Source organism: Micropterus dolomieu, linkage group LG02 (genome assembly GCF_021292245.1).
Source record: "Micropterus dolomieu isolate WLL.071019.BEF.003 ecotype Adirondacks linkage group LG02, ASM2129224v1, whole genome shotgun sequence".
Taxonomy (NCBI): domain Eukaryota; kingdom Metazoa; phylum Chordata; class Actinopteri; order Centrarchiformes; family Centrarchidae; genus Micropterus; species Micropterus dolomieu.
The window spans coordinates 9,434,154-9,459,345 of NC_060151.1; the positions used below are offsets into that span (position 1 = coordinate 9,434,154).

The following is a 25,192-nucleotide window of genomic DNA, read 5'->3' on the forward strand; positions in this document are numbered from 1 at the left end:
ATGTTTTCCATTTGTTTATTTCTCTAAATCAAAGGAAAGGCACACATTTACAAAATATATAATGCATTAATTGTAAGTCTATGAACAGTGCAAGTGTCCACATGTGCATTTTTATGTCTGAGCATAAATATATATATGCATGAAAGCATAATTTACAAGGTCTATTTAATGGTGCTCAGCTACACGTGTTCATTTTCATGTACAGACCGTTGTGTTTTTCTGTGTGTGTGTCTACAGGAGGTCCTGCTCCACCCAAACCATCTTCTTCTGCTCCTCCAGTATCCGGTCTTTGATGACCTTCAAGAGGTCGTCTGTCCCTGTCCAGGACTCAGGCTCCAGGCTGGCGTACAGGCAGGGAATGCCCTCCAGCTCCTTCTCTTTTGCCCGACACATCTTCACAAACTCATCCTCCTCCACGCGCAGAGGCAACTTCCTGTGTGGACAGGAAACAGGAAGGAAGCAACGCTGCAGTGGTGAGTGCGGTAACGTTCGGAACCCAGTATCTCAGATGAAATCCCGTAGACACTTTGCAACAGTGGTTTGTGTACTTTGTTGTAATTCTCAGAAAGATTACACTCAGTAATAGATTTACGTGCTATTTGTCTATTTAAAGGCACAATCCAACAGAAAATACGTCAAAGCATCAGGTTAGACACTCCCTAACAATTATAGCAAGAAACGGAAGACTGTATCTCCACTGATATTATCATCAACACACCAGAGTGAAATGCAGCCACACGACATGTTGTATTTTGAAAAAGGTGCCAAATTCTCACCTTTGTGAAAGGAAAAAGCTCGTGCTCAGCTACTCCAACAACTGGTTCAATTTCACAACTATTGTCTGAATGTCATTGTGCAGGAAACCTCACGTCTAGATGCATAGTTTAAGTCCTTAGTTCAATCTCTTCACCTGCTTGCATGAAAAATGTCATGCAAGGATGGACATGTGTTAGTTTATGGAAAAAGTCTGTGACTGCAGGTGTGGGTAAGAGGCACTAAGTAAATGTGTGAGAGGGCTGAGTGACATTTGTTTAGCCTACCGTAACTTCTTGATGTTTTTCTCACAGATCTTGACATAGATGATGATTGGGTAGATTTCTCTCCGCAGAAGGTCTTTGATGCAGCTCAGCTCAGCCTCCAGCAGGCAGTGCTTGCCCTGGTGACCGGTAAAAAACAAATACTCATCTGTACTGTGTACATGTCCATACATAATGGAACACATGCACTGTAGATAGGCGCACAGCATTGCACATAACACAATAAAACTTATTCAGAGGGCATTTTGCCTGCTTAATCAAATGTAAAATGACATAGTGGGACTTTTCACATCATACGAATGAAAGGAACAAAATTAAGTCAGAAGATCACAACTTTTTTTCTCCTCTTTTGGCCAAAGATGGACAGTAATTGAATTCACTTATGAATCCAAAAATTTTTTAATGTGAATTCAAATACTTCAACAAGGAAAAAGGAATAGTTCCACATATGGAAATATGCCTTTTTGCTTTCTTGAAGAGAGGTAAATGAGTAGATCAATATCACTCTCATGTCTGTACAGTAATATGAAGCTAGGGTCAGCAGCTGGTTAGCTTAGCTTAGCACAAAGACTGGAAACAATTGTGAAAAGCTAGCCCTGCTTTGTTCTCCAGATACATATTGACTAAATACGTCAGATTGTTTTTTCAGACTATTCCACGAAGTGCAAACGACATAACAAACACACAAGAACAAACACATAAGCAGAACAAACACACAAGAACAAACACATAAGCAGATAAAGGCAGGTGTGTATGTACACACACACACACACGTAAATAATTGCCTACCTTAGCAGCGACAGCCTCTATGTTTTCTCGGGTGATGCATTCAAATGTGGCATGTTTCTCTTTGTAGTGAATGAAGGGCTCCACATTCTGTTTCAGATGAAACTCTTCTTTGGACAGGATGTCTAAACATAAAACAGCCAATAGAGTTAAATACAGTAGTATACAAAGAGAGAAAACAAAACGTTCTAAAACATGTTGAGAAACTGTGGGCACAGAAATATAGTGTGTTGAATTGTTAATGATCACCACAGCACAATAAATACAGAAGGAACAGAAACTTTTGAGGTTTTTGCCCAGGGGACTCTCCATGTAGTCAAGACATCACGCAGATGTTCGACTCTGTACACCAGCAACTTGTCTGACCCCCCCGACATGGGAGCAGTTGGTTTGTCTAAAATATACCTTTTGGGGATTTGAATGCCTCTGTGACATTGTCATCATCATGCATCATTCTCCTAATTATCAAGTAGGCCATCTTGCACACTGCCCCCACCGTGTCTCTGGTTACACTCCTTAACATTTACTCCACAGTGCAGTACAATAGTTGACCTGAATCCCAGTAGTAGCTTCCTTTTCCCCGCTTCTCCCCCCTTGTTATCCACTATCTCCTCTATATTTGATTCACAATTGATGAACGAGGTGGAATTGTGATTAAGATGACGGGCTTTGCAGCAAGCTTTTGTTTGTACCCAACATACACTGACCTGAATTGCAGATATTAAAGTCCATGGCTCCCCCCATGTTGAGTATTTTCTGGATAATGGTTTTGGCTAGAGCAGTGGGAGTGAAGAGGACTGGTCTTCTCCTCTGGGTCCGCTGGGGCGTGACGGGACTGTAGGGAATCAGGCTCAAACTCCTGCTCAGCTCACTGTCTGGGTCAGCAGCGTCTGTTTTCAGCCAAGACAGCAGAAGAGGTACACACAATGATACACACATGGGCAGACAGCCTGAAGCTCCACAAGGTACCCGATTATCAATTTAAATCCTCGGAACAGGAATTTTTAACCTTTAGTTAACTTGCCTCTTGTAGGAGCTAACCCATTTTCAAGATAAAGATTCACACGCTAAAACATTGTATACTTTATATACTGTATGTGGAATAAAAATTCACTTTGTTTAAGGATAAAACAATGGTTTTCACAAAGTATGATTACTGTGCTCGCCTTCAGTGATATTCTTCTATTCATATTCTTCTTATGGACATTTTTTAAGGATGCTGGAACATCGTTATACTCAGGAAATTCATTCAACCTTCAAAATGCTCAGTTCATTTAGGACATTTGCATCTATTCACAACTGTTCTATTTTTTTGTCCTTTCAAATTAATGTATTTTAAAACAAAGTAGAAGTTTTTTGTTCTTTTCGAACCCAAGATTTTTACATCCAAATACACTCACTATAGGCTTCAACTGTCCCATTAACCTACACTTTAAGTGACCCTTCAACTGCTTTCACCCATTACATGGTTGCTGATTTTTATTCTTCAATGTATAGTTCAACTACTTTCAGATCTTTTGCTTCAGCTGACATTTCAACTGCCTATAGTGCACACTTCAGCATTTCATCTGCTTTCACCCCTTACACATCAACTGACATTTTAGCATTTTTTTCAGCACTTTCACTTCAACTTCATTCAGTGCTTGTGCTTAAACTGAAGTTTTCAAGCACTTCTATTTGAGCTGCTAATTTAACTGCTTTCAATATTTGGATTTTCTCTGCGACTTAAAACTGAAACTTTCAACTGTTTCAGCATATCTAATTTTGAAACAGTAAAATTTCAGCAGCATGCTGCGTACATTTCTTTTCAGAAAATGTTGCCTCTTACTAATGTTTTTTTCTAGCTACTGATGTGGAGTTTTGTTCCCTCTGCATCACTTTGGACTCACCTTCTGGTCTAAGCATCTCAAAACTTTGTCTGGGTAGTGTTGTGCTTGCTGAGTTGATGATCCTCACGCGTTCACTGCTGTTCATTCGCTTGTACTTGATATCCACCCTGCTGACAAACTACAAATCAAACAGACACAGAGAAGTATTATTGGAGGCATCTTAGCTATACTGCTTTGTTCCACAATGCTGCACATACTGAGATGACAAAATTATACCTGAGTTATAAAGTTTTTATGGCTGTTTTAATATTGTTTTGCTGTTGTAAAATCACTTACAAAATTTGTCATGTGGAATTAAATCATATGGGGTGTAAGTGATTGATAACAAAATACACATTCTTTAGTTTCAGTTAAGAAGTATTCGTTCACAGTGATGTTTCAGTGCGTTCAACACAAGACATGTGAGCCTGAAGGCTGTGGCATGAGTGCACCACTGTACTGAAGAGACTAAAGTCTTGTTCCACAACAGGAGGTTTTGCACTTCATTACCTGTAGTATCTGAGTGAGGAAGATGCTGGCTCTAGACATGCGTGGGCTGGCTTTAGGATCAGGAGAGGGGCTGCCTTCTTCCGGCTGTAAATTGTTCTGTACAGGCACATACACACAACTTATATATCAGACACAGTGACGAACAAGTAAACAGCTCTATTTGCTTTTTCTTTGTTGAAGTAATGCACAATTCCGACTTAAAATAATGCAGAATGTTTTAGTAGCGGAAACGTTGCAAGGCTTAAACTTAAGTAGGGATGTCGCGATAAAGTTGTTTTGACCATTGATCATTAATATTAAGCTTCTGCTGACACCAAGTAAACCTACATAAAAATTAGCTAAACAACTTAAATGGGTTTGACATCACAACAGCCCTGGACCTTGAACAAAAAGGGTTTCTTATATTTGTTTTGTATGACATCTGTAGAGAGGAGTGGCAGTGTTTGGAGAGTCCTCTCTTGATTTCCAGCACGAAGCAAATTGTTTCAACTAACAACACAATTTGAGAGTAAATATAATCTGCAAAATATAATTAATAAACATGCAAAGCGACCTTGAATGATGCCAGGTGCTGCAGAAGAGTTGCTTTAACATATTGCTTCAGTCAAATGGGAATGTGTGGCTATGATAATGTCACATATTCAAATATATGTATATGATTTTTGAACTTTACCCCTCCGAATGAAAGTTCAGATGTATCTTACCCTGCTGTTGCGATGGATTTCATTCTCTTCTTTCCCCCCTCGACACACTAACTTCTGAATTTTTACCAAGAGCAGCTGCTGGGCCCTACATTCACACACACACACACACACACACACACACACAGAACTCAAAATTTTATGATTTTGACGCAATTAAAAAAGTAAAATTCATTATCATTTAAGAGTCTGGCCTGCCTCAAGCTGCTTCCTGTTCTTCTTGGTGACAACATATTGTGGGACTTGGGTGTGAAAATGTACAGAGGTGTGTGTGTGTGTGTGTGTGTGTGTGTGTGTGTGTGTGTGTGTGAGTGAGTGTGCATGTGTTTGTGTGTGACTAGATTCTTCTGCTGTGTTGGAAAGATCAGTGAAACTTTGCATCCTGAAAGTGGATGTAGACCCCTCAGGACCCCTGCTAAACTTTGCATAGCTGCTCAACTGTTAAATCACGTTTGCATCCTGCTCAGGATCCTGCAGCACTATTGCAGAACAGACGCATGCTACTCACTTACGTCCAGCATTTCAAGCGTCTTTGACACCACACTGGCTTTCTAACATTATAATTTAACTGCGTGGGTTTCATATCTTAATGTCAGAATGTCAGCGCTTTTAGTTTTAATAGAACTTCACTATACCGTGAGTTGCTGGGTATGGTGCCACGGTCGGGCAGGTCGGAGCCGGTGTAGGGGTCGACACGAGAACAGAGCCACTCACAGCGGCTCTGGTGCCTGGTGTCCAGCACGTGCACCACCTCATCACAGTGCACACTCAGAGTGCAGTTGTCTGATTGGCTGGAGATATTGAGATTGACCCGTATGTAGAAGGAGTCACCAGAAGCCAGTGAGCCATCCGCTAGATCCCTCTGAAGACGACGGAGAGCTAGAGCATACACACACACACACACACTTAAATTTACAGATACAGTACATACGTTACACAAAAAAATGTATACAAGTGTGAAGGAAACACCGCTTACAGTCATAGTTGGCACGATAGTGCAGCTTGACTGGTCCAGAGCAGTGCTGCAGCATCCAGTGGGCTTCTTCCTGAGTGCTGGTATCCAATGAAATGCTTTGGTTCTCCCCACGTACGCATCCTTCAAGCTGGTCAGCCAATCACAGTGCAAGACAGATGAACAGATTGAAGCGTTCATGTTTTTGTAGTGTCATGTCTAATTTTGGTACTTCTGCAAATTAGTCCCTTGATTATAGATAACGGGTATTGGACAAGGGATCAAGAGAAACGAATGTCATCTGTCAATATGAAACTCGAATCTCTCATGTTCTCTGTGTTTGACAAACTGTGACACTGCATTTGTTACACTTTCTTCTGGAAATGTCTATGTACGTTCTAGGCGCTTACTGGTTCTTTTCTATTTGTATATCCAGTGGTTTTAATTGGACAAAAATGTACCTCGCTGAACATTCCCTCATTTTACAGCCCATGTTTAACTCATGCAGCCTGTAAACTACATACCAACAGGAGGTGGTGGCCCTCTCGTAGCCCCGCCTTCTCAGCGTTGGAGCCCGACTGTACGGATGAGATGAAAATCCCGCTGTCGTTGCCACCAATCAGAGTGATCTCCTTCAGTAGGTTGTCACCTAGCAATGACAGCTCCTGCACCGGCTTCAGGGAAGAGCTGATCCTAGAGAAGGAGGACAGAGACGGACGGAACGGCCTGCACACAGACGAACACACATACACAACATTTTTGACGTTGGAAGGTGTTTTTTAAGTGAGCGTAACTCTTGTGTATTTGAGTGCACGAGTGTCTGTAGTGTACCTCTCCAGAGAGAGCTTCCTGAAGATATTGTTGACCTGCTCCAGGTCGTAGGTGTCCATTCCTTCGGACTGATGGGACGAGGAGGATGAGTGGACTGAAGGTGGACCACAATTTACTTCGTCCTCTAAGGAAGGGACAGACAGGCAGAGAGATTCATTTAAAAAATGGTAGACAGAAGATAAATACACTCAAACACGTCATTAGTACAATTTTGGACAATGTGTTAAAGTATACTTTACCAAACTCCATGTTGTCACTATCAAAGTCCAAGGGGCTAAAAGAGACCCAACATCAGACTATTTTGAAACCATTCATAACAGGAAATGAAATTCAAACCACGTCAAATTCACAAAAAGGAGAAAGAAATCACAAAATTGATCACATTTATTAAATAGTATAGACTATGGGGCTGTGACTACCTGCGGGGTACGAAGTCATGCTCCTTCTCCCTCTCTCTGCGGTAAAGTGATGCTTTCTCTGGCGGCTCGGGGAGCGTAGACAGGATGCTGTCGTTACGGTAACGCAGCTGGATTTTTCAAGTGAACAAAGCATACGTTCCAATTACAGACATGGAAACTCAAGTATGTCTCAAGTGAACAATGTGTTCATAATTTTTACCAAATACAGAACAAAACAACACAAAACTAAGAGATAAAAATACTAATATTTTAAGAAGGTAGACCTCACCATATTTGGCCTGCTGGACTGTTCCCCTAAGGGGAGGGGGGAGGGGGATGGGGAGAAGGGGTACGAGAGTTGGGGGGCTGAGTAGAGTGGATATGTGGGGGATATCGGGATGCTGGGGGAGGCAGGGAGAGAGTGGCTTTTGACATGCGAGTTTGGCATTTGGATTTCCAGACAATCTCCTCCGTTGACTGACAGAGCTGAAAGTTGAAGACAAATGTGGATTAACTTTTACTGTTGTCGTGGAAATTGTATTCCTGGTGAGAGGTTGAGCAAATAATTGAGTTACAACGAACCGTTGTCTTTGAAGAATTTATTTAACAGAGAGAATAAACAGAGAAGTACTACAACAAAATCAGCTGGATCAGAGGTTCTGTCTCCTAAGACTGTCACTAACGTCTGGCCCAGAGCAAACAATTGCATCATCATTTACACAGTCTGACTGATCCCAGTCAAGGAAGGAGAAGAACAGCTAGTGAGGAAAACAATCAACAACCCCACATCCCTGACCTAAACCCCACACATGTGGACAGACTGGAATAACAAGAACATTATTAAAGATGGAACAGGTTAAATATTTAAAACAATATATAAGACATAATAAAAGGAGAAAACAGCTCTTATAAGTACTTGCATAAAAGATGATAAGTGTAAGAAGAAAACACTTTTCTGCCCTTACAACTGTTACTGTGAAATATGCTATCTGAATGAACTACTTGGCCATGTGTTACCTGCAGGTTGAGTTGCTTCTGAGTTGACTTGAAGGTCTTTGGCTACACAGACAGGAGACTTAACTCTGATCTAAAATACAAAACATAAAAGTCTTTTAGTTACGGTTATTTTGTACTTGTATTGATAACATATACTTCCTTCCTATATGGCTAATGTTTATAACATTACATTGCATTTACTCATTTGTCAGACGCTTTTATCCAAAGCGACTTGAGGAACAACATACAAGCAACAACATACAAGCTACAACAAAGCATCATTACAGCACGAGATCTACAACTGATAATAAGTACTAGTAAGAGCTTATAGCAACTATGGCATCAATGGGGAAAATATCTAGGGAAAGAAGTAAGAGTTAACAATACAAGTCAATACAAGAGAATTGTACAGGGATAGAAGAAGAAGAAGAAGAAGGGCACAGGAAATGCACGTTAGAGGTAAGATGTTAGAGGTGTTATAAGAGAAAGTTTTCAAGAGCTTCTTGAAGTTACAGAGGGACGCCCCTGCTCTGATGGCATGTGGTAGCTCGTTCCACCATCGTGGTGTCACAGATGACAACAGCCTGAGACTGCTTTGTGTGAAGGGATGGCAGAGCCAAGCGGTGTTCGTTGGAGGAGCACAGTGGTTGAGAAGGAATGTAAACTTGGATTATGGAGTTTAGGTAGATGGGTGCAGACCCAGTAGTCACTCGGTATGCAAGCATTAGTGACTTAAATGTGATTCGGGAGGCCACGGGTAGTCAGAGGAGGTCATTCAGTAATGGAGTGACATGCGAGTCCTTTTGGGCTGATCAAAAACAAGATGCGCTGCTGCATTTTGAACCAGTTGCAGGGGTTTCACTGTACAAGCTGAAAGACCCACCAGGAGGGCACTGCAATAGTCGAGGCACAGGTTTGTGTTTTATCAAACTGCTTAATGTGAAATTTTGGACTTAAGTGAAAGATTAAAGTAAAAATCTTTCACTTTTACTTCTACTTGTATCTTAAGAATGGAAGCTACACATTAACGTGTAGCAGTATCATTCAGAATAGAGTTCATTTAGTCTTTTATTTGTGTTTGATTTGATCATTTAATAGGCCACTTTTTCTTTTTCATTTGTCATTGGTGCAAACACAGATACACGTGGCACTTTCCATGCATGTATACTGTCTGCACTTGTCCATGTGTGACGAAATTCATGATATCAGCAGAATTTCTTTCCTGCTCCAGTTAAGTTTTCCTTTTAGTGCCATATTATTTCAGCCCTATATACATGATAAATATATTGAAATTGTAAATAAATTCTACTGGAGATATTAAGAAATTCACACAAATGAAGTTAACTTTTGAAAATGTGAAAATAAACAAAAATCTTTGCCGAAAAACATCACTGAGTAAAATGTAAGGATTTTTCAAAATTAAAATATTCAAAATAGGGCAGACGTAGGGATAATCCTTGTCTTTGATTGGCTGTTGCTGCTCCTATGTGTGATTATTAATATGATCACTTGAGAGTTGCTCTTAAAGGTCCTAAACTTCTTGAGAGTAAGAGACTTTGTAAGTAGGAGTAAATAGGTTAATAAAGTTAGGTCTTTATGTGGGACAATTCTTAGAAGTTTGATAAATACGGGACCTGGCCTTAACTATAATGTCCATTAAGTAACTAAGTAAGAAAGTGTAAGTAGTGGACAGTGGCTGACCCCTGCTTTGAGATTAGGTCTGCGTTTGAGGCGAGGCTCCTCAGATAAAAACTTATCCTCTGGCGACTCATCGCTTGACCATTCTGATTTGATCTCCGCCCCCTGAGAGATAATGGTCGGAGGCAGGTCCCTCGGCAGACTCTGCAATAACAGAAAAAAAATACTGGCAAATTTTCGAAAGTAGACAATGGGAATTGTGCTAACTGAGATGCAAGTTCCAGAGATGCAATATGAGCATTTATCATCCACATTAACCTTGTACACCAATCTACTCTGCTGTGTCTAACCTGGTCCAACACAACGTCCTTGGACACCCGTCTTAGGCGAGACTCCAATGTGACTAGCTTGGCTTCTTTGCGTACAATCTCAATTTGCAGTTCATCACTCCTCTCCTCCAGCTCTCTGATCTGCTTGCGATATTTGTCTTTGTCAATGAGACTCTGGGAGAATTGGTGCTGGGCCTCGTCTCTGGCTCGAAACGCCTGTGGCAGTGGGAGAGTGGAAGTTAGCAACACAACAATAAAAACATCTTATTCATAAATACACATAAACATGGACAATATTGCAAATGTTCATAACACACAGTGGCAACAATCTGTGTGTGTGTGTGTGTGTGTGTGTGCGCGCGTGCGTGCACACTCTCACCTGATCCCTCTCCTTCTCCACCTCATCTAGCTGTATGGTGATGGTGTCCATTCGGTTGCGATACATCTCACAGTCCTTCTGCAGTGTGGAGGACTTCAGCTCGAGATCCTCTTTCTCCTCCAGGTACTACACACGCACACACACAAACACACACACACACACACACACACACACACACACACACACACACACACACATACACACACACATACACACACACAAGTATTGTTATTTATAGTTATTTATAGTATATGGCAGATACAGGAAGAGAAACACAGAGAGAGAAAGTTGAAAGACCAGGTTACATAGAGAGAGAGGCCTGAGATGGGGTTTTTGCACAGGGTGTGTTTCACAGATGGTCTCATGGGGTATTTGGCCTTTCTGGTCATGGGTTTGTGTTTCTAAGTTGTGTGTTTGCCAAACTTTGCGTGCACCCACCCCTACTCTGCATCACATTCTTAGTCCAAACAATCATACACTCTAACAAAGATTCAAACAAGCCACAATCTCATCACAAGACCACTTATCTAACTTACACATACCAAATGTGAATATGTACTTGCTTGTGTGTTTATTACCTTATCTCGTAGTTCCTCTGCTTGTCTGACTTCTTCACGGAGGTTGTAGAGGCGGTTGACCAGATCCTGTCTATCTTCCAGTGCTTCCTGTCTGTCATGTTCCAAAATGTCAAGGATGGCCTTGTCTGATGCAGGTAGGGGTCCAGGCTGTGCATTAAGAAACACACACATTGTTGGGTATGATCGGTGTATATTGGAGCATTTTGCTTCTAAAGAGATATTTTTCTCAGGAACTGGTGGAGACCAAAGAGCTAAAAGGAGAGTGTATATAGGACTTACATTCATTGGCTATCCAGAAAAATAACTCCAAATGAATGTTAATGTATGCTTTGTATAAATACATCACAGGTTTAAGTTGTGACAGGGATGTAACATATTTCCAGGAAGTTACGTAACTGTATGTTATTATGTACACATAAAGAATACAGATAGCTAATAGTAGTTGATTAAAATCAGCCTAAGCTTCCGTCTCTACAAAGAAGGTTTGCTTTCCTGACTGAAAAAACTTCTAGTAGGCCTGCGTATTAATCGTGTGTGTGTGCATGAATGTGTGTTTAAGAATACAGTACCTGTATGATGGACTGCAGATCCTGTAGTTTGATCTTGAGCATTTCGTTTTCTCTTTCCAGTTCAAATATCTGCTCTCTCTTTGGCCGGTTCTCAATGTCATTCTTCAGCTTGAGACTCTGCCGCCTCTCCATCTTACACTCCTCCTCCACCTTGTTCAGCCGGTGCTTCAGCTGATCAATCTATACATAGAGGACACAGAATGAATAGTGAGATACTAGCATGGAGCTGAGGGGGAGATCCCTGATTTATTCCCTCAAATACCCACATTGCTCATTTCTTATTGGATATTTTTGCAATTGGTAATGACTATATAAATCTATGTGTTTTCATGCATTCACATATCCTTGATTACCTCTAGTTGCAAGTCCCGGCTCCTCATCACAGCCATGTTTTTCTCCTCACTCAGCGCCGCGTACCTCATGGCCAGTTTGTAGTTTTCATCCTTCACTCTCAGCAGCTCATCGCTGTAGGTGTTTCTCTCTTCTCTTAACTTATTGTACCCTGGAGAATCAAGCGTAGTCATTTAAACAGTAGCACATGTATGTCTTGTCCAGGATAATAGTCCTAGAAGGTAACCAGTTGCTTTAGCCATCATTACAGAATGTATAAATAAAAAAGTAATTATTTATTTATTATTGTCACGAATAGCTGAGCTATATGAATACAGAGATGTAGAACAGGGAAACAAGCCAGGTCATAACATAGCAGTTAGAGAAGTTGAGTAAGATGTCACCCTGACCTAGGGCACTAAAAAATAAGGAAGGGTCATTACGTTATTTTATAGCTCAATTGCGTGAACACACACTGGAGCTACACTTGAAGGTTCTCGGTGCAGTTAACATAGGGGTGAACAGGCAGACCACTTCTTGATCTGTCCGCTCTTAGTTTCCTTCACAGTTGCATTGCCAACCACATCTTCCTCATTTGATTTGACCTGTCCTGAACAGTACTCTCAAAATGTTTTTAGCATTTGTTTATAAGTGAACGTGCCTGTACACCAGCTGCCGGTTTCAACTACACAGGATATGATAACAAAGTGCCTACCACAGCGTCCTAGTTTTATTAATAGGCTTTGGTAGACAATGTGACTGGCAACTTAGCCTTAATAAACTCAACTGCGGTGCACCATGTTGCGGTGTGTGATGGGGTAGCACTTTCAGTAAATGCGGATAAGTTTTTGACTTGGATTTGATGATCAACCATTTCAGATACTGAGAATCTTTTATCAATGACCATCCGAAATCTCCTCTTGTGTAAAGAATGCAGTGGAGAAACGCAGATGGAGGGACGCTTACGTGTTATGATCAGAAAATATCCAAAATAATAATAATGTATTTTTACTCTGTTGGAAGGCCTGAAGCTCCTGATTGGCCAGCCGTAGCTTCTTCTGCTCGTCCTCCAGGGTGCAGTTCTTCCTGCTGAGCTCAACGTGCTGCAGGGTCTTGACTTTAGACTGCTGCTGCAGCTTCATGACTTCGTTCATCAGGAACTGGGTCAGACCCTCGTGACCCTCCTCCACTGCAGTGAAGAACCGGCAGCAGGTGGAGAGGAGAGGCGGAGAAAAATAACACATTACAGTATAATATATTCTCCATATAATGCACCATCTACTCTACCTAGTGTGACAGGATTGCATTGTAAGATGATTTAGATAAATTCTCACCTCAACCAGCACAACAGGATCTATGAAAATTGTTGTAGGGTTAGACTGTGTTACTGTACAGCTGGCAATTAAATGGGTTTCTTTTAATGTAATCCTTTCATACCTGTTTTTTTACGATAAAAAGTTTTTTAAGCAATTCAAGCAGATTCCAGTCCTGGGTTGCTCCAGTTCAGAAACACAATAATTATCCATTACTAAAACCCATATCAAACTCTCTATGTATGTCAAAGTTGTGTGTCCATGCATGTATGTGCGTGTGTCTGCATCCATAGGTGTGTGTCTCACCTACGATGGTGGAGAAGCGTCGAGTGGGATCCTTCCCTGTGACCAGCTTGTACAGGTCAGGGTAGTAAAACTCAAGACTCTCCAGAAACGCGACATACCCCCGCTCTCCTTTAGTGTGGAGGATGTCAAGTAGGCGGCCTGACAGAGGATTGATTAACATACTTCAAGTTCAAAACACAAAAGCCCAAAACCACATACTTTCACTGCAGCGTATTAAGTCTGGTTTAAAGCCTGGGGTGAGAAAACTATTGTGAGAGATAAAATGACGGATACATCAATACTTCCTCTACAAACACACACACGCACACACACATCTGTCCACCTACTTGTGCGATTTGCTTTGGAGACCAGCAGCATAGAGTTAAGAATCTCATCCTCGTCCTGTTCATCCAGGACTTTGCACTGGCGAAGGTAAGGAGTGAGCTTTGCCGGGGAGATGGTCCGACACAGTTCATAACGCTTACACTCCACCTTCTCCCACAGCGCCTCCACATCATCAGATGCACCGTTTTCCATCACTTACACCCTGAAATGTGGTAAAACCAACAGGGGTTATTGGCTGTGCAGTGTGCTTATTTATACTGTATGTCATTTTGCATCATCGCTGCTGAATCAAAAAGATGCTCACTGCAAGGGAGATTAGCACTACAATGTATGTGTGTCTGTCTGTGACTATGACAATGCCCCTACTCAAATAACAGATAACAGGGTTTAGATAGGGTCAGTAGTGCTAAGAAGTACTCAGCTGCAGTGGCGGACTAAGGCGGTCTGAGGGGCAGGGGCGACAAAAAACAAAAAGCGCACCAGCTTCATGGGGCAGGGCAACAGTGTTCATAAACTGAATGACGCGGGTTAATGAGTATTCGTTGGAAATTCACACCTTCTGAGTATCAACAAAAGCTGCTTAACTGCTAAACTAAGCACAGCTAAATTTCTTGGGCGATACGATATTGGGCCCTGAGCACATGCCCAGTAGGCTCTGTGGTAATCCGTCCCTGCAGGGGGCCATTCATCATATTTTTTGCACCTTAGAGGGCACTTTACAACATTTATTCACAAAAGTGGCACCCCGGAGGGCACTGCAGAGGATGGGGTAAGTGTAGTCTACATGTAGTCATGGAGAAGGAGAGATCCGACACACGTGTGCAACCTCTGATATATATGTAAATTCTAAGTTGCTTTGGATAAAAGGGTCAGCTAAAATTAATAAATGTCAATTTAACAGATCATGATTTTCACACTATTAGATGCTTTTATCATTGTGTTTTGTCCTAATCACAGCTAACTTCATGGACACTTTGTTTTGGTTTTACTGTTTGTTGACACTGAATGTATTGTACTGGAGGTCATTCCCACCCACAACTCCCCTGTCCCGAATTTCACCTATTTTCGTCTGGTCACCCTAAACATGGTAAACCATTGGTGTAGCTTATCCTCATAGGAAGAGGCTGAGGGCATTCACGGATGTCGAGTTACTGCTCTTGGATAGGTTAGTATTTTTAGGGATACAAGCAGCAAAGCTGCTGGAACCCTATTGTTTTTGTAGTGATTATTCTTTCTTTCTTTCTTTCTTTCTTTCTTATTTTTTTTCGCTAAAAGTGTTTAGGCAGCAAAAACTCCTGGACGAAAACTCACCAAAATTGGCACATAGGTTGCAAATTCCACCCACTACTCAGGCAAAAAAAAAAAAATTGCCCTCATAGACCTCATGGTGGCGCTATAAAAATCTACTTTGCGTTTTTGCAATTATCTCGAAGACAGCTTTGTTTAGAGTCAAACGTATGTCATTATTTTAATCTCTGGATTCATCTGCATCTTTGCTTTAATGGTCTTCTTCTCTAAAAATGTGAAATTATATGACTTTTTATCACTTTTCTCTACAACCTATTTTTGCGAACTTGTCCCAGACGGTTTCGCCAATTGACCTGAAACTTTGGCAGGATCATCTACGGACGTCGCTGATCAAAAGTTATCAATTTTTTTTTTCCAAAAATTAGTACTTTTGTGTATTTATGTATAATTTTACATAAATGCCCATAAATCAAAACTGGCTTAAGCGATTGTCACCAAACTTGACGCGTCTGCTCAGATGCTTGGCCCGAGCTTTGCTGAGCAGTCCTGGGATATTCTTCCTCTACACTTGCAAAAAGTTTATACCTCGTAATTCGCTGGATGGATTTGTACGAAATTCGGTTTGTACGATCTCGGGTCCCTACTCAGTTGATGTATAAAATTTGGTAATGATTGCGCAAAGTGGGTGTGGCTTATTACAAGAAATGTAAATTTCTAGACATTTCTCGTTCCAAACTTCAAAAAATCTAAGAAAATGATCCATATGTCCTAGAGAGCTGAAATTTTTTCAGCACATCCACTGACTTGTGACGTCAGTGTTTGCCTCACTGCAACCTATGGCCAATTCAAAAGTCAGTCACTCTATATTTTTCAGAATATGCTAATTCAATTAACATCTATGTCTCCACAAGTCTTTCTTCAAACGCTACCAAACTCGACAGAGTCGTTCTCCAGATGGCTGATATCAAGTGTTTTTATGGGTTTTCAGACCGGTCAAACGGTGAGTCTGCAGTGATATTCAGTATCTTGCTGTAACTTGGACAGTATGCACAACATTTTCTTTTTGGATCAAATACCAAAATAATAACAACAACACACCCAAAACCAGCAGAATGATGTGTGATTTTATTCAGAATTTTCTCACCACCATCTTTACATTTGTAAGCGTTTTAAGTTTTAACTGAAAAAACTATCCAGGGCTGGCACGTGACGTCACTGCCTCCACTTGTGAGAAGGTGTGGAGAAATCGCCTCTCACCAGTAGCTCAGTCTGTAAGTCACCTACTCTGGAGATCCAGAAAAGGTCCAGGGTCCAAATCCCAAGGTGGCTGAGGCGGACTTGCTGATAATGGTGGTGTTCAGATCATAGTAGTTCTCTATTTAATTTGGATCCTGTGACACTTTAATCTTATTTTTCTCTGCCTGAAAGTGTTTGTGCAGCTTAAACTTTAAATCTTGGAAAAACAAAATGCCGCAGGTGGGTTGAACATTTCACCCAAAGTTGGCGTTTCCGCAATTATCTCAAAGTCCAAATTCTTTACTCTCTTAAATCGTCTGCGTCCGTTCTTCTCCTCTGAAAATGTCAAATGTTGCGTTCTTCGCGACTTTCTTGGATCCCGATCATTGCCGCTCGCGGCTATATTTAAAATATGGAGTAGGTTATGCAGTTTGTAGTGATTGTTCAAATTTTACTCTTTAGTAGGGAAGCTTAAAGCTGTACTTCAACAATTAAGAGGTAAGTAAAGTCAGTGAACTGTAGCAAAAACAAGATGTAAAACAACAATCCAACGGTTCTGCTACTGACTCAGGATGATTTCAGCAATGTAGAAATGGCTATTATTCGCTACGGTCAACAGGATAGATTCCAAAACGAAACTTGTCTTTACAGAAAGGATGTGTGCAATGCAGCGGGGACATACAGTTTGAAGTAGGAGGAGGCATTAATGCCTGAGGCAATAAAACATCCTATCATTTTGTTGAAGAATCAACCCATATCTAACCTTCTGCAGCACATTCACAAGCAAGTTGGGCGTCCTGGATGTAATCACGTGCTATCTGCTATTCGAATAAACCTATTGGATCACTAGTGCAAAGTCAGCCTGCAAAAAGGTTATTACTGACTGTGTGATGTGCTGCCATCTTTCAGGAAAGGTTGGACAACAAAAAATGGCTGGCCTACCAGTGGAAAGAATTCTGCCAGACATGCCACCATTTATGAATATGGGAATGGATTACTAGGGTCCATTTAAAGGTAATAGAGGTCAAAATCTGTTCAAGAGACATGGCGTGGTTTTTACATGCATGACTAGTTGAGCAATACATCTTTAGGTAACCTATTCACTGGGTAATGACCTGACTCATGCAGAAATGCCATCTGATGTTTTATGTGTCGATGTGGTCAAGTTTCCTCTTTGAGAAAAATTATTTCTACATTTATAAACGAAGATGGAAACAATTTCATTCATCTATTTTCTGGAAAAGGTGGGTCCCGACATATCTGCCACTGCTCCGGGAAAGACAAAACTGATGAAACCACGCAGGAACTAATGTGTTAACATTGTTACTGTCATTGCTGTTATCATGGACCCCTCTGCTCAGCATAGTTCCTGGTTGATGGTAAAGTGACAAAGACCTTTTTCAGATAGGAAAGGTACAGTCCGCTTACAACTGAGGACCAAAACATGCTTCCTTGAAAGAACTGTCACCAAGCTTTGCATGTTAATGGAAGCACGCAACTAAGGACTGATGGTAAAGATCAAATCACAACAACGGCTATGTCCTTGTAACCTCTGGTCAATGAAGAAGGAAGATGAATGCACAAACATGCTTATATTTTGGCTCCTTTGGATTATTTTATTTGGTAATTGTAATTGCACACCACCACAAGTATGGGGCTAGGGTGTAGGAGCTGTTTATATGAATGTCTGATTTGACCACTAGGGGAGGTATTGTTTTTCTTTTTGTGTAATAATTATAGCTGAGCACCAGGTGTATTAAACGCACAGTATGTCATTTTCTGCCGCTAGGGGTCTCTCACATTAAAAAAACCCAAAACACATAGTTTAATGACGTTGTGGAGTAGCATGGGTTAATGCCACTCATGTTTGCTCATGTTAACTAAAGATCCAGGTGTCCGATGACTTAAATCTGGTTGAAAGATATGGTAACAAACAACCAAGATCTTAAAAGTGGATCATAGAAATGTGGCTTAAAACTGGATAAATTGTACTTTATTACATTTGCCCTACCTAAATAATGGATTATTTCCTTTGAACTGTGAAATTTCTCTTATTGAATATGAGGCTGGAGCGAGCTTACCTGGTGGCATACATCAAAAGCACGTGTCGACAGTGTTTGTGTGATTAATCTCACTGCCAGATGGGGATACAAATGTTCCGCACTGCAGGTTTAAGAATAAATATCACAGTCGAAAGACACAAGTAAAATTCCTGAATTTAAAATTTTAAGTATTATCAGCTAAATGTTATCAAAAGTAAATAAAATACATGTAAAAGCAGTTTAATGTTGTGTATACCACTGAGTAGATTAGATTTATAGCACAGTATTATACTGTATAAGCATATCAATTATCATCAAATAATTGTAATGGAGTAAAAAGCACCAAATCTCCCTCTGAAATGTAGAGGAGTAGAAGGAAAGTACAGATCTTGAGTAAACGTAGTTATATTCCAACGCTGCATGTGGTCGGTTGTCTGCAAGATTAAGGGAGATGTACCAAATCACAAAATGGCCCATGAAACACAATATTGTTTATCTATATAATATATTTCCTGCCTCAAAGGAAAGCAGGCTCAGGTAATCACATAATTTCTATAAGTTTGCTTCATGCCAAAGTAAATATTTGTAAGAATATTATGAGTTTGATGTAGATCATGTTGGGCATGTGACTGTTAGGAGCATGGATCAAAAGAAAGGATGTTGGTCTGTCCACTTTGGTCCACAATGAAATATCTCAACAACTATTAGATGGATTGCCATGGAATTTGGTACACACATTTACGTCTCTCTTGGGATGAAGTGTAATAACTCTGGTGGTCCTGACTTTTAATCTAGAGCCAAGACCAGTCCACAACTGCAACCATATTTAGTCATCCTTTTTAGCAGTAAAAGTAATATCAATGTTTTTTTAATGTATTGTTAATTGTTCTTTATTATTAAGTGAGGCAGACTGCCAGAGTGCTAATCTTACGCAATAGGGAAAGAGAAGTAAACAAACGTGCTCTTGCCTTTCATGTCATGGGCAGAAACCCTGTTGTTAGTTGTATTGAAGAGTAATCTAAGGTGCATGTGTGTGCGTGTTTGTAAGTAATACATTTTTTGCCAATAATGGTGACACTGTTTCTAAATGAACTCAGACCTAGTCTGACATTTCTGCACTGCAACAGCGACCGACTTAGACACCAATAACGATATATCTGCAACAAGGTAACATCGGCCAATCTAGCTCTAATGATGGTGAACATGGTAAATATTATACCTGCTAAACATCAGCAGGTTAGCATTGCCATTGTGAGCACATTGCTATGCTAGCATTAGCATTTAGCCAAAAAGCACCACTGTCCGTAAGCAGCCTCACAGAGCTGCTAACATGTAGAGTCTTTTGTTTCTTTCATTTTTTTTTACAATTAGGTTCCCAGTTTTATTCACAACTTGCATGCCACATGTACAGATCTGCAACAGAACCATGTGAGGCTTCCTGATGTATAACAGGACAGTCGCAGAGTGAGACTTTGCTCATTCGGGTCCCACACATTCTCTACTTCATCTGTTTCCCTCATAAACACATAAACTTTAACCAACTGACGTCTTTCCATTTGCCTGTCCTTTTTTTTACTCTTCTAAAGACATATTTCTACTCTCTTTATCTTCCTCTTACTCCCACTTGATTTCCACTCTCTATCATTTCACTCTCTCTCACACACATACACACACACAGTCCATGCATCTCTGGGATTTGCATACTAGCTGGACAGTGGGTGTTATCCTACAATCCTGTTTTGTGACTTGCAGACTACAGTTAGGCAAATCAATGCTGTCTGATGTCATTGCCCCTGTAAACACATACAATCACACACACTTTTGCATACAACTGTCATCTGCTAAGTGCATGTGACGATTCGAGCTTGTGCCTTCATGCTGCAAAGAAATACAGACATACGCTACGTTAAAATGTAGGCAAACGTCACTTTCACTAAATAACGCTGGCCTTTTGTGAATATTCAGCTCCTTTTAGTGACTTTTTAGATATTTAGCCACTCAGACAGTCAGTGAACAAAATCAATGACTAGCTACTTTGCAGATGCAGTCTGAGGCAAAGACAAAAATATCACACTCTTTCAACACTTATTTGTGTCTACAGTGTGTATATACTGCCACAGTCACAGCATATGATAAAACCGCAAGTGCTCACACCAACACACACCCATGCCCTCATGCACATGCAGAAGTACACACTGCATGCAGACACACAATGAACACACACACACAGACCCCTTCAGTAACCACATAAATGTTTCCTCTTCTCTCTTCTCTTATTTTGGAGTTCATTACCGAGAAAGCTCATCCTTGCTTCCTCCTTTTCGAACCAGATGTGAGTAGTAGCTTTCTTCCTGTATTCTGTTTTAGACCTCCTCAGTCAGTCTCTTTTGTTTATAGTAATGTGGTCCGGGGGAGTTGATTGTTTTTTGGGTTTTTTTTAGAACAGGGAATATGTACATATGTTGTCAACAACTACAGACTTAAAAGACGCAGACACGGTCATGCTATGTGCAAGTGTTAAGTCACACTGCAACCTCTTGTATTTCCATTTTGGGGAAGTCAAACCAAATGTTTTCAGTTCAGTGTTTATACTTAGCATGCAATATAAGGACATACAGTATAATCTACAACCAACATCATTCAAAGTAGGCTTTCACTTCATATATCACATGAGAGCATAATGTGCAGTATGATGCCATGACGATACGTTACATGACTTGCTGCACTTAACTGGTTACCTGTCAGTTTTATAATTGATTTTCAGATTTTACTGCTATCTCCCTGATGAACTCCCTGTGAACCTGATTGGTATTTGAGATCCCCCGGCAGGATCCTTCTACTGGTTCCCAAATCTCAACATGTCACTAAAGGTGACGGGACTATTGCGGTCCAGGCCCCTCAGCTGCGGAAAACCCAGCGTCCTCTTATAAATTTCTTCTTAAAACTCATCTTATGGCTTTTAATGGGTGCTACATGTTGTAATTATTTCAATTCTTTTATCTTGTTTTATATATATTTATATACACAAACACACATGTACACATATATATATATATATACATATATATATATATATGTTTTGGATTTAATATTTTTTATTGTTTTTTAGATAAGATTTCTTTTATTCATGATAGGACAACTCGAGAGTGACAAAATGTGGGAGCAAATATGTGCGTATGAACGTTTAATGAATGAGAAATGCTGACTGTGGAGATTAACCCTTTAAAAACCAGAAGGAAAATAACTTGTGAAATAGTGCCACTGTGAGCCTTTCGAGATCTCTAGAGAGTATGTAAGTGTATTATGGTCATAACAGTGAGTATTTAAGGTCTTTATTCAATAAAGAAAAAAATAGACATTTTATAAAAAAAAAACATAGGTTTTTTTATATCTTCTGGCTTAGCGATTTAGCAGCATCACTTATTTAAGTTAAGAACTACATTGTTTTGCCACAAAAACATTTTGCAGGGTTCCAAAGTAAGACCAGTTTACACTAACTTGGATTTCTTAAATTTTGGAAAAGAACACCATCAAATGCATGTCCAACAACCGTGTGATATGAGCTTGCCTAAAGCATCTGCATCCAATAACTGACTTTACTTAAAATGTTCACATGTTGTATTATTCTATTATTATTTTGCTTCTTGTTTCATATTTTACTTTTCTGTTTACACAGTTTTAATACTTTCACTGCTACAATAACTTTCTCAAAACAAGTCAATACCTTTCGTATTGTTCAGTGTTTTTAGAGGACACTTTAAATGTAAAGGTTTGCTACTTTATGTTAGTGAGGAACAAGCATCCATTGTTGCTAGTGGTTTAGTGGAAATGGAATATTATAATAATATAATAATTGATATTTCTGCAACTGATCAATATATCTTTTGGATATATTTAAACCAAACAGACATTGAGTCTTTAGATGTAACACAGGTTTTTTGAGCGTGACAGCTCAGTACATCACTGTCAATTTAACACCAAATGATCTGTGTGGAATTACTGTGACACAAAAACAAATTTCCTATTAGTTCTTTTTTGAATGTGTATGAACTTGTCCCACAAAGTGAGCTTCATTGTGACCCAGATATGTTACACTGTCAGCCAACCACAGCTGTATTCTGCACACATAGGCAAACTCAGAATTGATGTCAGGGAGACCAAACAGTCCATCACATAGTAAATCTAATCTACCGGAAGTGAGCGTGCCACTGACCCATGGGTGAATTAAGATTATAGCGCAACACAATATAAAACAGTGTACCAAAGTCAGTGAATTTGCATGTAAATTATCATGGTTTTCAGGGTCAAAAGTAATGGTTTGATCTCTCGACAGCTTCGCACAAATACAATCAACTCAACAATTCAAAGGCAGTCAATGTCAGAGAGGAGGCTCAGTGATCCTATAGAGGCTGTGTCCAGGCTTACTGTTAGTGAACTAGGATATGATTGGCTGGCCAGTTAGCTGATAGGCAGGTATGATTGGTTCAGGTGTACAAACCATCATAAAGGCTCCATTGTCCAGCAGAATAGCTGAAGCTTATAGGAATTTGATATGTGGACTCTGTCGCTGGAGAGAGGGGAAGGAGGGGGCTGAAATCAGGCTCTTCGAAGGATGACATGTGCAGTTTGTATGATTTGCACAATTTGAAAAAAGGACTTACTTTTAATATCATATAGGAGAAAACAGGCATCTTTTTTCTGTTAAAATTGGGACAGTTTTTAAGGGGTTGCACTGGCTTCCAAAAGAAACTGAATTATGTCTTCCTATGGAGCGTTTTCCAGTTAATAATATTACATCTGAAAAGTGAGGGCACATCGGCTGTAAGGTTAAATGGAAAGTATTATACTTCTTCTGCATAATTTTAAAAAGGAGGGGATCTTTCTATTCCTTAAAACATATTACTAAACACTCATATTACAACATATTTCAGCAAAACAATTAATTAAGAGAATTGAGTTGAGAACAGTGCATCACAATGAATAAGCTGAATGCAATCACATCAGCATGAGTGCACCACCATACATGACTTATGTGTCTGATTCTCCCTGATTCTCCCTCACTGGATCCCATTGTCCTCCGCACCTGGTACTGGAATCCCAACCATTTTGAGGATGCCAGATAATGGCCAAATGATGACAAATGATGACAGATGTTCTGATATTGTGTTACCAAACATCACTTTTTTCATTTACAAGCCAAGAAGATGTCATTAGAGGCAAAATACGCAATTGTAATGGATTTTACCGCAGGATCTGCTTTAGATTTAAACAACATTCAGATAAACACAGTACAGGTGCAGCTGCTTTTCAGAATGGATGTCCTCACATCCAAATGAATAGTTTTCATCAACTTATATAAACAAGTCATTTTAGCAACTTTTAAGGGACAAACGTGCAGTTCTTCTGAAAGTGTAAGTGACTTGTTTTGTTTTGTTTTTTTGACAGGTGCTGTATTCTTTATAATGCGACTGTAAATGGCACATAGTCGGGTTGTGACAGACTGGCTGTCGTCGCTGCGGAGTTAATATCACGTATCGGTTTTTCCATTCAAACTGGCGCACATTTACAAACCTGTTCGGCAACTTGTCTTACATATCTCGTTATTCCTGAATTGTTCAGCACTTATATAGACAAGAGAGGTATGGTTAGAGTTATTCTGCCTACCTGGGGAGCCGCGGATAGTCCGAAGAGTGGAAAGGGACTCAAACTCCGAGGCGTGGTAGCCTGTTTGTTTTTGTAGTTTTGTTGTGGGTTTTTTTTGTTGTTGTTGTTGTTTTGATCACTAAACCGGTTGTTTCACCATAAATCCAAGAGCCTCAAGTTGTCTCCATTTATCCAAAAGAGAGAGCGAGGACGTTTAAAGGAACTAAAGAGCGCATGGGAGCTGCGGCCCTGACGCGCTGAGATGGACAGAGAGAGAGTCAGAGAGAGACAGAGAGAGAGAGAGAGCGCGCGCGGAGGCGGGCGGTGTGAGCTCGGATGGAAATAACAAGTTCATTGCAGAGAGGTGAGGAAGAGCGCAACCCCGCAGCCTCTGATCTGTCTCACTTTCTGCTCCGCGTCTGTCATCAGATCCGCTCACAATGAACGAACAAAGGGATGTTACAGTATTCATTCAGTCATATAGGGACTTATTAGGTGTTTATAGCTGGTCAAAATTAAGTGCTGTCTTCTCTCATTTCAGTAGAAAGTTTTTATCTTATCGTAGGCTATCTAACCTTCAGCTGCATGATAACATATCAGGCAAATCTTATTTTGAAATATGGAAATATTGTACTTCCCTTCAGTAGCCTATTTCCATTCTATGCTGCTTTACTTCCACTCCACATGGCTACACTTTAAATGGACATATTTTTACTCAATTTATCTGACAGCTATCTGAGGGATAATTGCTTTACAGTTCAAGATTTTACACACAGATGATGAACTTTTTAAAACAGGATGCACTGTTCGAACTAACAAATAGTTAGCTAAGGATAAAATAGATAAAATTAGTTCCACCTGACCCACTGCAACAGTAAATTAACGCATCAGTAATAATAATACTATCTATCTATCTCTAGAATATCTCTGGAGTTTTCTGAATTATGAGTATTTTTACTTTTACTTAACTTCAAGTAGCCTATTTTGCTGATAATAGTTACACACTTTTACTTTAGTGATATCTTATATTCCAGGCTTTTAAATATTATATTTCAATATTAAAGATCTAAATGCTTCCAACATTGACACTGCCATTCTGCATAATGAATGCTTTTAATTTTTATACTTTAAGTAGGCAAGCCTACTTCTACTACTTTTACTCAGGTCAAAATCTGAAT

General features: G+C 40.1%; 1 protein-coding gene and 1 long non-coding RNA gene across 2 annotated transcripts; one reads left to right on the forward strand and one right to left on the reverse strand.

Moving 5' to 3' along the window:
• Window positions 1-24,359, reverse strand: card11 (caspase recruitment domain family, member 11). The gene is made up of 25 exons (XM_046043599.1): window positions 24,036-24,359; window positions 13,848-14,047; window positions 13,522-13,659; window positions 12,915-13,091; window positions 11,926-12,074; window positions 11,573-11,752; window positions 11,004-11,150; window positions 10,426-10,551; window positions 10,068-10,262; window positions 9,781-9,921; window positions 8,101-8,170; window positions 7,373-7,569; window positions 7,105-7,211; window positions 6,925-6,959; window positions 6,686-6,809; window positions 6,379-6,580; window positions 5,879-6,005; window positions 5,538-5,781; window positions 4,906-4,990; window positions 4,202-4,297; window positions 3,713-3,830; window positions 2,531-2,713; window positions 1,827-1,948; window positions 1,041-1,156; window positions 1-433 (listed from the first exon to the last, which is right to left on the reverse strand). Exons 2-25 carry the CDS (start codon window positions 14,035-14,037, stop codon window positions 232-234), a joined length of 3,471 nt encoding a protein of 1,156 aa, XP_045899555.1. The 5' UTR covers window positions 14,038-14,047; window positions 24,036-24,359; the 3' UTR covers window positions 1-231.
• LOC123967489 lies at window positions 199-13,328 on the forward strand. The gene is made up of 5 exons (XR_006824248.1): window positions 199-473; window positions 1,068-1,166; window positions 10,456-10,548; window positions 11,016-11,137; window positions 12,926-13,328. It is a non-coding gene; the product is annotated as an uncharacterized LOC123967489 (long non-coding RNA).
• Window positions 24,360-25,192: the final 833 nt, after the last annotated feature.

Bases quoted from the DNA above. Each gene is read 5' to 3' on its own strand.
- card11 (XM_046043599.1), bottom strand. From the start codon at position 14,037: ATGGAAAACGGTGCATCTGATGATGTGGAGGCGCTGTGGGAGAAGGTG. The intron at 11,151-11,572 runs GTACTGTATTCT...CTTAATGCACAG, and splicing joins ATCTGCAGTCCATCATACAG to CCTGGACCCCTACCTGCATC. The intron at 6,006-6,378 runs GTATGTAGTTTA...TTGGCTGACCAG, and splicing joins AGGGCCACCACCTCCTGTTG to CTTGAAGGATGCGTACGTGG.